General features: G+C 36.8%; 1 protein-coding gene across 1 annotated transcript in view; it reads right to left on the bottom strand.

Moving 5' to 3' along the window:
• Positions 1-13239, bottom strand: part of LOC121297001 — a 48438-nt gene that overhangs the window by 12238 nt on the left and 22961 nt on the right. The window contains exon 7 of the mRNA XM_041223001.1: positions 12078-12215. Coding sequence (XP_041078935.1) covers positions 12118-12215 — 98 coding nt within the window. The 3' untranslated portion in view covers positions 12078-12117. The remainder of the gene's footprint in view (positions 1-12077; positions 12216-13239) is intronic.

The raw sequence follows: 13239 nt of genomic DNA, 5'->3' as shown, positions 1-13239 counted from the left end.
CGCAATAATGGAGTATCTATTGCAATCAAAGTTCACTGGAGGAGTCCATGGCACTGATGAAGTGATAAAATGTTAAGCCATTTCCAAGCAGAAATCCCATTGGAGTAATCTCTGCAGAAACATTACGTAAATGGTTGGGCTATAATGCCTTTAACCACATGTTCAAATACAATAACACCCTTTGGACAAATTCAAATATATGAGGTAAAACTTGGAACAGTAGACAAATATTCTGGCCAATGCCTGCATGTGTTCTCAACCAAAAAGTGATGTTGGGACAGTGTGCACCAATGCTTTCAAATGAATTAACCATCTAAGACTGTTCAGAGTTTTTGTATGGTTATACTATCGAGTTCAATAGCATGATGTGCTAACAAACAAGAAAACTGCACAAACCTCAAACAATAAATGTCTGCCCAAAAATGAAGACTACTTCCCACCACAGACAATCAGCAATCAGAAAGGTTAAGTTCAGAAGCTGTCAAATGTCACTCTCCCTGTGTATTTAACTGAAGTCAACACCCACCGACCTCACAGGGTGAAACCAACTGAACAAGCTGTCCTTGGCTGCAGCTCAGAGCACCCCACGCACGGATTGTATAGGAGCCCTTACTCAGTGATGGTGAGCAAGGGGTACGAGAGGAACATAGCTGTTGGTCTTTTTTTTCTACCAGTTAATGTACCATGCAAGAAATCCTGTAACTCAGGAGAAAGGAGTAAAAAAAAAAATGGTTTTCATGAAACTCAACGAGTATTGATACAGAAACTTGAGATGTATAGAATTACCAACCTTGCACATTACTGATAACTGCCATTATTATAATAATATAACATATATAGTATATATATATATATATATATATATATATATATATATATATATATATATATATATATAGCATCCCTGGTGTTTCCATGTTCTACAGTGAGTTTCGCGAGGCTTGGAATATGTTTAAAGTTAATTAAGAGCTAATAAAATATTAATACAAGTTTCAACACAAGCTAGTGCAGTGGTGATTCTGGGTGGTGTCTTCCTTTGCCTGGAAGTTTGATTGAATAGTCATAAAGCAGCTCTGTGTTTTTGTAACCAATCCACCTCAAGAAAGTACAGTAAATGTTGCAAAAATATATTCATACTGTTTTTTGACCCATTTTACCCTGGTGTTCCTTGCACACCACTACTGGAGGTTTTCTGACTGACCACCTTCCACAGACAGTGGCAGAGACATTGGTCTTTTTCTTTCATTTTAGGCAGGAAGGCCACCTCAGACTGTTAAACTGCTCAGGCAGATTGGGGGTTATTTTGTTGAAAGAAGTGGGTGACTCTAGGCATGGAGAGGAAATTAAAACTGAAACATATTGTTAAGGTTGTAGTAAAAAAACAAAAAGCACTGTGAAAAAAAACTATAAACACAAAGATGAATGTGGCTTGGTTTAAACATGGTAGCTGCCCCACACAAAATGTATAACTATTTTCTTCACTATACTTCTTCTATTTTCACTAAGCGTTTTACTACAACATGTTCGGTTTTAATTTTCTCACTATGCTCAGTCACCCACTCCTTTCAATAAAATGCCCCCCAATCTGTCTGAGCAGACTTTTTCTATCCTCCCACCTGATCACTGATTAATTGAATTCCCCACCTTTCCTACTGAAAGCATGGAATTTCCAGAATTTACAATTATCCAATTAACCAATTACCAACTAACCTGGTCATATTTAATTTTAACCTGTGACTTGCCAAATTTTACCAGTTCCCTGCAGTCTTTTCTCAGGTTCTTCACAGCAGATAGGCTTTGTTCCTAGTCCACTTTGTTTACCTTGCAATAACCACTGCCTTCTCTACCGCTACAGAGGGCCCCAATATTTAAAACAGCAGTCATTGACTCTTGGAGCAAAAAAGGCAGAACTTTACTTTCTGGCTTTAGGCTGAAAGGGTAAAATATGACAATGTCAACGATCGTCACTATCAGGTTCCCCCTCTTCATGGATAAGCTCTTTCTTGTAAAAATAGAGTGAAATAAAGAAGGTGTGAGGATTTACAAATGCACTGACAGTCAGTGATGGATGTCCTCCACAGCACATTAAACACACACAGCAGAACTGGGGAGTCTCTCTCACACGCTGGTTTCTTGTCATAATTAGAAGAGTTAACACTGCAAACATACTGTATGATAAACCTTTGTATGGCAGAGAAAAGATTCTGCTGCCCACTATCAATCTTGCGAAAGTCATTGTTTGCGAAGGTCAGCCAAGGCATATTCTAAGAGGATTAAGAGCGAGAAAGGTTCCATTTTATAGAAGTTCATATATATATATTATCATAAGTTCATATATATATATATTAAAAAAACAGTGTTTGATGTATACTTCATATTTTGCTATTCTGCAAGAATAGTACACCCTTACAACTTTGGAATGTGTTCCCTTGTTATCATATTATAAACAGACAATTACAAGATAACTCATTATGATATGCATTGTAACACATTGTATTTGGACATTCAAAGATGCCAGCAGAAAAGGCCTGATATTTAGGTTCTCAGACGGAATGCACCCACATTTGGTAGAGTTTGTGCAAGCCTACTTATTAGGAAGTGTCTTCATGTCATACCATGGCCAGTCACAAAAACTGTGCATGGACAGGAATGCCAAAATATGAGTTAGGGTACTCTTGTAAAGTAACTTATTTGATTACATTTTTTTTTTTTTAAATGAACGAGACTCTGGAGAAGCAGAGTTGGAGGAAGCCCTGGAAACTTGTATCAGGGTTTTTCCTTTCACTCAGTTTTAATTCCGGCAATGTCTTCTAATCTTGAAACAAGAGTTGAGTTTGCCTGATCCAAGTGCTGCTGCCAATTTGTTAGGACCTTCTTTGAAGAACCTTCTTTGTAAGGTCTCCAGTTTTGTCTATAAATGTATACAGATGCACTTAAAGAGCACTGCACACAGCTATGAGATTAGTTGCAAAAGTAAAAGATATATTAGAAACAAAGGAATTATCTGTTTTTTTTAATACATTTTCAAGGTCGTCAGAGCTGGTTTCATCGTTGGCAACTGGATGCTCAACAGAAGTCAAACATCTCTATATTCAGAAATAAATATGCCACCGTCAAAATGCGCTCTGCCGTGCAATGCGCTCTGCCACTCAATGGCCATGCACTTTGAGGCGTGTCAAGCCTTAATTTTATACATGGGCAAATTATAGGTGGGGCTCATTTCTAAATATAGTCTGTGACATTAAAATAAGATTTATGAAGCGGTAGAACAGTTGTGTTGGCTCTAAAAGGGTCCACAAATAAGTCCAATTTCGAATTGGTATTATTTGGTCGCAAAGAAAAAGACAGAAAGCAGCTGATAGAAAAGAGCACTATGGCAGCAGTTATAACGTATTTTTTATGACGGACAGTACAGGGTCCTAACCTTCCAGGAACAGAGGGAGAGTACCGAGAAGAGTAGTTAGTGTCTTTTATTATCTCCCTGAGGATGAAATTATAGTTCGATACCGGTTATTTCGTTATGTACAATTGTTTGTATTCACCGTATAATAAACTTTGTTCATTGTTAGACTTTTCATTATTTATATTTGGTTTTATCCATCATATAATAATAATATAATATAATATAAAATCACTTAGTCAGCACTGGTAATTTCTGTCTCTCCAGGTGAGCTACCCTGGCTTTAGTGGGTTAAAACCTGTATATTTTATTTAAAACACAGGTTAGCCCATTTTGAACTGTCACTTCTGCCTCTCCAAATGACCTACCTATTTTTCAATTGAGGGAGCCCATTTGGAGGGAAGGTGCTATTTTTAGGATTAGTCTGTTAATCTGTGCTACCGGTATCCCATTTTCAACACTGGAGCAGCGCATTTAAGCATTTAAATGTGCCAGCTTACACCGTGCCTCATTAATTCTGGGCCAGTTAATACATTCGGGATTGGGGTAACATTTGTGCCACGGCAGAGCACTACTTTACACTAATTCAGCGCTGCATTGGTCGATCTTGATACATGTCCCGCATCATTTTCAAAGCCCTAAAAATTAACCAAATGGAAGCTACAACTATCCTGTATTAAATGGAATACATTTTTAATTAATCCTGATTATATGACATTTAACTAAACATGGTTGATGCTGATGCTACATTTTTGTGGGAAGCTAAGCTTGCAAGCATTCTCACACTAAGCACAGCATTCTAAAGGGTGATTTCTTTTATTACAGTAGACTGTTTTTAATTGTTCAATTTTTACAATCTAGGTTTTTATCTTCATTTTTTGTAACTACAATTAAACTTTTTTGTGCGAATCGCTTTGGGATCCTTGTGATGAAAGGCTCCTCCTCCCTATTTCCTTCCTACCAATAACATCTGCTAAACCCCTATTTAAACCCCAAGCCATGTGCTTGCTCTCTGTCTTGTTTTCCACCATCCTCCCCCCACTATGCTTTCCTCCTCTATTCTGCCGCTCCACCTCTGCAACTGCCAGGGTAAGTGAAGCTCACTTCCCAACCTTAGAAGCCCCATCACTCCTGGCTTCGTCCTCTTCCAGGAAGGTTCTCAACAAGATAAATGGGACCCCAGGCCAAATTGATCTAACTCTCTGTAGTCTTCCCATTTTCTCACCTCTAGTTCCCCCTTTATCGGTTGCTTCCCTGCCTTAGAGACTGATCGGTTCGGTCTCACCTTCACGAGGGCGGCTGTCCGCAAGCCAAGGGGAATCTCCTTACTCAATTCTAAGTCACAAAGCACATCTCTCATATTACACTATGTAACACAATTTTTGTTCCTGGGTAGTAAGTATTATTTCCTAATTGCTTATTCCTCAAAAGTATAGAAAATGGCTATTATTCCCCACAAACTTTGCTTTTGTGACTGTATTTAAAGTATAATCGTAAATCTCGAAAAACTACTCACTTCTAAATCTTTTGTGTCATTTTTGTATTACTTTAATATAAATACATGTTAATTTGGATTCATATGTTGTTTTTTTCTGACTTTATGTGAACAAAAAGACACACATTTGCCCGTTTTCCCATCGGAAATAGTGATATTTTGAAATATCACTGTCCTGGTCACAAAAGCAAAGTTTGTGGGGAATAATAGCCATTTTCTATACTTTTGAGGCATAAGCAATTAGGAAATAACACTTACTACCCAGGAACAAAAAAAAAAAAAATAATAAATTGTTACACGGTGTTATCAGTTCCCGAGGTTTCTTCCTCCTTCTAGCCCTCGCGCATGTCCAGTGAGTTATATTATATTGTATAGTACTGTATTGTACTGTACTGTACCTAAGGACAAACTGCAAGAAGCAAATAAAATATGTACATATTAGGCATGCTCTGCAATTCCACCCTTGGAAACAAGCACAGGCTTTCCAGTTGGGATGACTTGGAAGAGGAACCCTATAACGATCAATGTAAGGGAGGTCAAAATAGTTTATCTAGGACCAGAGTTGACTGGTTAAAGGTGGTGCTTTACAGGGTGAAACCTACGACTGTTCCATACTTAGCCAGTTTATTAATGTGAGACATATCTGGTTACACTCTGAGGGATGTATCCAACACAGGTTGTTAGGACTTCTCCTGTTTAAAACTGAAGTACTGTATGGTAAACGGACCTTTGACTACTCAACAACTGAGTCTCAATCATATTTGGTGAGTCAATCACCTTCAAATGAGCATTAGCTGACTATACGCGATGTCTTGATTTAACTCTAAGTTGAATTGCATCCTGTATACTACTATTAGTTGTTGTGCTGTATTTCTGATGAATTATTAATTTGTGCTTTTGTCCAGCACAATGGAGACTCCATCTAGTGCCTACAAATAGACACGTATCTCCTGTTCAATGGATGATGACTGCCACTGCAATCCTTTTTCTTTACAGTGTCATACTAACTGGACCCAACAGTATACCACTGAATGCATATTTACTCTCAGATTCCCTAGTGTCTGTGGATCAGGTACCAAAAGAGAGACTTGATAAAAGGCATTCAAATATGGAAGACGTGGCTCATCATTCAGTCCCATTTCATGTTTGGTGAACACCCCTTGTACTAGGAATTCCACAGACTATAATACAACAGATCATCTTTTTCCAGCCTTGATCACTGATAACTTCGAGTCTTGCCTCCAGGGTGCCCTCATAAAATACTATTTGTGCTGTTGTCTAGCTCTGTACTGTCTGCGAACCTGGCGTTTTATGGAAGCAGGTACAATAACAGGTTGCAACACAAAAGCATGCCCTTTGATTACCAGCCTGTCGCATATCCATCCCTCACTGTGCCAAATACTGTCCCAGCTCAAGCGCTCCTGCCGTTACATTAGTAATTTATGAAACCCTGTGCTACTTCTAGAATAAAGATTGTGGAAATTGAAACTCATGAAAGTGCACACTTATTGGAAAACAACATGCTTAAAGCGCAATCTTATTATTATCATTTGTATGAGAATTCTGGCTTGTCAATTATCCCTCACAATAGAATTGTAATGTTTCCAAGCTAATTTTCTTACTCTGCTGCAAACCAGGTGGTGAAAGCTGTGGGTGCCTGAAATGTAGTCTTCCACAGTGCTTTTAAAGGTGTTCTGGGATTTAAAGAGTACAGGTTTCAACCCACCAGAAATTCATAGATGACCATACACAATTTTTGCATTTTTTTGTGGTCTGTAACTATTTGTAATAATCTGTATAATAAATCTGTAATCTGTTTGTATGTGTTTGTCAAATTTATAAGTGTGTATGTTAAAACACCAAGTTACATTAAAAACAAAATAATACTCAATACTGCAGCAAACATTTTCTGATGTGTTAGTGTGATTTTAGATTGTGAAAGAATGTGACTCAAAGTAATTGTTTGTTGCTTGCAAAGGCTGCTGGGTAAGAAGATTCTTAAAAACTACCAGCAATCTTGCCAGCTTTCTTCAAATTGCATTATCCTATATGAGTCTCCCAGTGATCCAGCAAGCAGGAAAATAAAGGTAAAATCCTCAGTTAAAAAATAAAACACAGGTTTCCTACAAAGAAAAGAATAGCATGGCATATCATGTTCAAATTTACTGAATAGTTATTTTTATCTTAGTCTTTTTATAGAATAATACCACTTTCATTTCCATTTAAGCTACTGTAGTCATTAATTATTTATTTAGTTTAAAAAATAAGCTTTAGGAATGACTGTTGATAGATGGGATGAAAAAATAAATCACAGCACTTTCACTCTGGTTTTTTATAATAACAACGTGATACCGGGAGTGAAACAGAGTAATTACAGCGTTCAGAATATTTACAACTGCAGAGATTACAGCCAGCAGAGCCAAGAGAGATAAAACTCAGTTTGGTGAAGCTTAACCCACCGGATCTTTGCCATCTACAGTTGGATATTAATCGTAGACATTCAGAGCCATGCTTCACCAACATAATTATTTTTATAAGAACTTGGTATTGGTAGACATCCTTCACTAAAGCCCTTCCTCTGAGTAATAATTGATGCTTATCTATGGTTTAAACATTGTAAATACGCGTAAGAAAAGTATTTCATTTTAAACTTGCTGAATATGCTCTTATTCCAACAGCTTTAAATACATTATCCTATTGGTCTGTCAGAACCCTTTCAGGAACTACAGCCGTTTCCCTCAGCAAAATCACTTCATAAACTGTTGGTTGAAAACAAGGTCTAAAAGTAGTTTCTACAATGCAATCTCTGCAATTATCAGAACACACCTTTACATACTCTATTCGGTTTACTGACAGATCTTGAAGCCACTTTCATCTCCCTTCCCCAGTTACTGAAATTCTTGTTGGACTGATAGACAAAGCACTTTAAATTTAGGGGAGGGGGCATTTTCTTTTCATTGCTGTTAGAATGTTTTCGTGAGCTGTCTTGCGTTCAATATCACTTTACGTTTACTTGTAGTGAAAAATGAATGCATACAAACTGTCACTCAGGAAGGCATGCAAACTTTAAAAAGAAAACAAAATTAAAATATGGTTAAATAAAACAGTGACTATAGTTATTAAAAATTACAGTTTTAATCGGATTTCTTAAAAGGGAAAAGAGTACAAAAGTAAACAATTAAAAGAGTGAAATCTTGATATTTGTAAAGCAAATGTTACTGATCAGTTAGCTGGTAGCAGCATATTATCTACCATACTTTTTCCATCAACTATGCCATGTTTTTACAGCCCAAAAAACCTGAAACCCTCCAGTTTCCACATGTACTTTTAAACTGTATTATTTGAGATGAACTGATATTGTGAACCTTATGTCATTTTGAACGTTTGGCACAGTATATAATAATAGTCTTATTGTTTGTGCAGTGGGCCAGTTTGCTACTGTACAGTGTGAGGAGTAGAAAGCAATAAAAACCGGTCAGGCAGCAACCACATAGGATGGTTCAGTATGTTGCCTGTGAGACTGTGACATATAATATTGTTAATTAAAAATATATTCATAATTTACATTAGTAACTTCAAATGCTCTTCAGAAATGTTATTGAAAAAAAAAAATAAATAATGGGTGTTCTCTAACCAATTTTTGAACATGCTTTAGAATTTCCAAAATGACGTAAAATAATATCTACAAAAGGCATTAAATGTATGTCCTCTGCATTGTTCTGGGACAAAGTTAAAATATTTAATCCATACAGTTAATAGTCATCTACGTGGGTGTTTTGACTTAGACGTGTATCAGTAAACAATTAAAAAATATTAAACTGTAATGAGCTTTTCATGAAACTAAAACAAGAACTGCAAAAGTGACTGAAACAAACCACTGATTAATTCATCTGAAAGGAACATCAATGAAATACTTCAGTAACAGCCCGCAACAGCAGACAAGCTGCAACCCGCATGATTATACTCAGCACCCATAGGGTTTAAAAAAGCCTTCATTAGAAACTGTGCAGATTTTATTTTGTTTAGAAGAATTACATTTTATAGCTGTTTTACTGAAAATCTCTAAAGACTGATAAAAAAATATGTTTTTTTTGTGACCATCAGTGTACTTAAAAAGTTCAACTGCTGTACTATTGTAACGGGTTCTTAAAGCAATCACAATTCATATGAAGGGATCAACAACTAACTTTGTGGTACCCTAACGTTTTCACACATTCTAAGTTTCCAGTACCAAGAGTTCAAGACAGCACAGCTTGATAAAACTGGTGTTCTAAATCTTCCTCTTTTTGTAGTTTTGTACAGCATTGTGACATAACTCCTAGATACATAAATATGCTCTCTTCAAGGAAATACAGTGATCTGTTACGAGGCGATGGTGTGATTGGACACTTGACATATGAAGGGGATGGTTTGTGGCCAAAACACCAACGCATACAAATGTATCTTTAAAAAAAAAAATTAAATAATTACACAATCAGATAAGGTGACATTTTTTAGCCTGGATTGGGGAATGGATAGAGAATCATCAAAAATAGAAACGCTCCTGCTCAGAGATATTTGTAAGTGGGTAAACTACAGCTGTGGCCAAAAGTTTTGTATCACCCTAGAGAATTAACTAATTTTGCTTTCTAAAATAATTCTAAAATAAAATACTGTACTACTAGTATGGCTTCCTGTAGACTTTTGCGATATCATTTTGTAGTTTATTTGATTACATGATATTTAATAAAATATGGAAATTATGTTCATATATATCCTAAAATACTAGGTGATGCTAAACTTTTGGTCATAGCTGGTGTATTGTAATTAGCAAGGTGATGTATGCTACCCTTTGCCCTGACATGGCAGTCAGACATTGCTTGGTTTAGCATTAGCCAGTTAAATGGTATCACTGGAAGATAAAGCAGAGCTGCTGGAGCCATTTTGTACAGTGCAAATGGGTTGGTTTAATAAACCCGTTTAACTTTTTACTCTTTTAAACTGCTACAATAAATTCCTCCTTTTTTATGAGTGCCATAGAGTCTTCAGACACTGCAATTCAATTCTGAGGAGCCCTCAGAAGCTGCTATTTCAGAGTGATTTGTGGGCTGTCAATGGCTGCCATTATGGGGTGGTACCTGGTGAGGTTAAAGAGCTAGTAAAATACTAGACAATCAGAAGAGAATCATTTTGTGGTTGTTAATTAACTCAAAACTGGAGAAATATTGTAACTGAGCTATTGGGAAACGTGAATACCCTTTTGTAAATGCATAAAACCTTTGGAAATTCTGCTGTGAATATTTTAGTAGGACTTTTGTTACTGGAAGCTCATGCTGTGGAAAGGAAAGAGTCGGAAACAAGGGTTAGTCTGTAACTCAGCAAAAACCATGTACACAGTTAGAGAATGTAACATCTAATATTATGCTTACTAAGCTGGGTACTCAGTCCAAAAAAACAGCAGCAATGCAATTTCTCTGCCCTTTGACGACACTCAATATAGTTTTCTAGATGTGCAGTAAGATCATATAAAATGAAAAATAAAAAATCGAAGGTCATTATAGAATAGGTAAAATAATACAGATGTTGTATTTTGTATATTTCAATACTGTGTATTTATCCTGTTAATAGATCATGCACAAATTGAGTGGTCATGAGAAAGATAGTAACAAATGTCAAAATACTGTTTACTTTAACAGTATGCTTCACATCACTTCACAACATCTCCCACCACAGCAGTATGATGGAAAAGTTTGAAAAAGTACAGTTTGAACAAAATAGTGCAGAACAAAAATAGCAATAAAATAACACACAATTGATAGGTTATTCTCCTGATATAAATATAAATGTAACTCTGATGAATGAACAGACATACACCCCTTAAACTAAATAATGTTAATACCAAGCCAAGTTTAATGACAATTGGATACGTGCTTATCCAGATATGCAAAACTGTAAGTGTGACATACAGATGGACTGACAGACCCCTAAATCTCAAGAATCTGATAGTCACAATAATTTATGCTAAATACCAAGTTTCATAACCATTTGACAAACGGTTCAGAGTGAGAACAGTTATGTTTAACAGAACGTATTCTTCTTGCTGTTTAGATTCCCTTTGTATCAATTTCAGTTTACCCTTTTCAATGCCTTTTTAGAATCATGTCTAACTCCAAGTACATCTGGTACACCAGTCCAATAGCATGTCTCCCTGATACACTCTGCCCTTAGTGGGGCTAAGAAATACAACAAATGAGGCTTTATTAACAATAATTCACTGAAATCATTTTCATTGCAAAACCAACAAAATTACCATCACAATGAGAAATTGAATTTTCCAGGTCTTATAATACAAACAAGCAAGCTAGTTTTTTGTGTAGCCAATTATTATTTTTCTTCTGCTTTTCTCCCAATTTGGAATGCCTAATCGCTTTTCCACTCACCGCAGCAATTCCCTACGTGGTCAGGAGACCCGAAGGTTCAGTGGATGTCCTCCAATCCCAAGCCAGTTTCCTTTTTCACCCAGGAACTCAAGGGTGGTTGTCAGCGAGATACCGACCTCTGGAGGACAAATGCCATTCCTGCAGGTGTCTTACTTTGAGCTCACTGTGTGCGGTGAGGCTAAACAGTCCCTGACAGTTTTGCCTCACTAACCCATGGGGGCGCCAGAGCCAATGAAATGCTCCCTTTGGAGTCCCCAGCGAAGACCGGCCTACTTTGCAAATATTACAAGCAACTTTTATTATACATTTAAAGAAAAACCCCGAAAGTAAACTAAAATGAAAAGCAGTAGGTGCCTAGGCAGGTAATCAGAATAACTACATGTGATATTGCATCAAAATCTAAATTAAATGTGATAGATATCAGTCACCATTATGTTAAAAGCAATAAGTCACATGTATATATGTTACCATTTGGACTACATCTACTAGAAGAAACATTTTCAGTGCTCAGAACAATATCAAAATATTACATGTACTCTGTATACTAGTACCCTGCATGGGGGTATCAGGTAAGGAAATGGACTCACTAGAAAAATGTCTGGTGCTTGTAAAAGGTAATTGACCTGGATAACAACAAATTCTTTCACCCTCTCATATGTAGTTGTACATAGTGATTTCCGTTTTCTATGACTGAGGTGCATTGTCATAAGATGTCAAAAATTAGGTAACCAACAGAACCGGTTATGGTTACATGTAGACTTACCAGGTTTAAGTCACACCACCATTAAGACAGCAGCAGTCTCTCAAGGTGTCTGCACCAGCTGGATCTCAGTAAAACAGCTGTCCTGGGCACCTTCTGGCCACTCTCCAGAACAAGGGGCTCTGCCTTCTTCACCGTTTACTGCAGGGTGGGAAAACAAGAGGAGGTACAACCCAGAATACAATTAACCTGCTGCAAATATTTTAGTAGGACTTTTGTTACTGGAAGCTCATGCTGTGGAAAGTCTGAAACAAGGGTTAGTCTGTAACTCAGCAAAAACCATGTACACAGTTAGAGAATGTAGCATCTAATATTATGCTTACTAAGAGGGGTACTCAGTCCAAAAATACAGCACCAGTGCAATTTCTCTTCCCTTTAACAACACTCAATAAAGCTTTCTAGATGTGCAGTAAGGTCATATAAAATGTAAAATAAAAATGTGAAGGTCATTATAGAATAGTTCAAATAATACATATGCTGTGTTTTGTATATCTCAGTACTGGATATCTATCCTGTTGTTAGTAGATGATGCACACATTGAGTGGTCATGAGAACGATAGCAAGCTTTTTATTGTTTACTTGTGTTGTCAAGAGTGGTAGTGTTGTCAAGAGTGGTAGCTAAGGATCTGGCCTGTTTGATATTTCCTGGTCTTGTATTTGGATCTCTGCCCATAAAAGCCATGATGCACTGAATTACAAAAATCAAGTCAAATCTAGAAAATATACTATAACCACAGTTATAGTAATCTTTTTTTTTTTTTTTTTGTTCCTGTTTGTGAGTTTACATTGTAGGGAGCGTTCAATGTGAATGATGTGCTGTCACAGACCTCTCAGTTATTACAGGACTATATACAGTAGCTCAGATTGAGAGATTTGTGTCAGCCATTTTGACATTAAAATTGATCACAGCAACTTCTACTTTGCAAACTTGATGCAGGTTTGGATGATGATGATATATGCCAAGTTTCAGACCAATCGCTTCACCGGTTCCCAAGAAGAAGATTTCAAAAGGTTTTATCGAAAAATGCGTCACTGTGCCAATTGCAAAGACGCAGCAGCAAAATTTTTTTAGCATCTGACAGGCAATGTATCCAGCTTGTTACCTGCAAAGTCAGAATCTGTTCAGTCACACAGCCTCAAAGCAACAGCAGTTTAAAGTTTTGGG

This window comes from Polyodon spathula, chromosome 2 (genome assembly GCF_017654505.1).
Source record: "Polyodon spathula isolate WHYD16114869_AA chromosome 2, ASM1765450v1, whole genome shotgun sequence".
In the NCBI taxonomy this organism is placed as follows: Eukaryota; Metazoa; Chordata; class Actinopteri; order Acipenseriformes; family Polyodontidae; genus Polyodon; species Polyodon spathula.
Note: the sequence above shows the minus strand (reverse complement) of the source record. Positions and strands in the feature narration are given on the sequence as shown.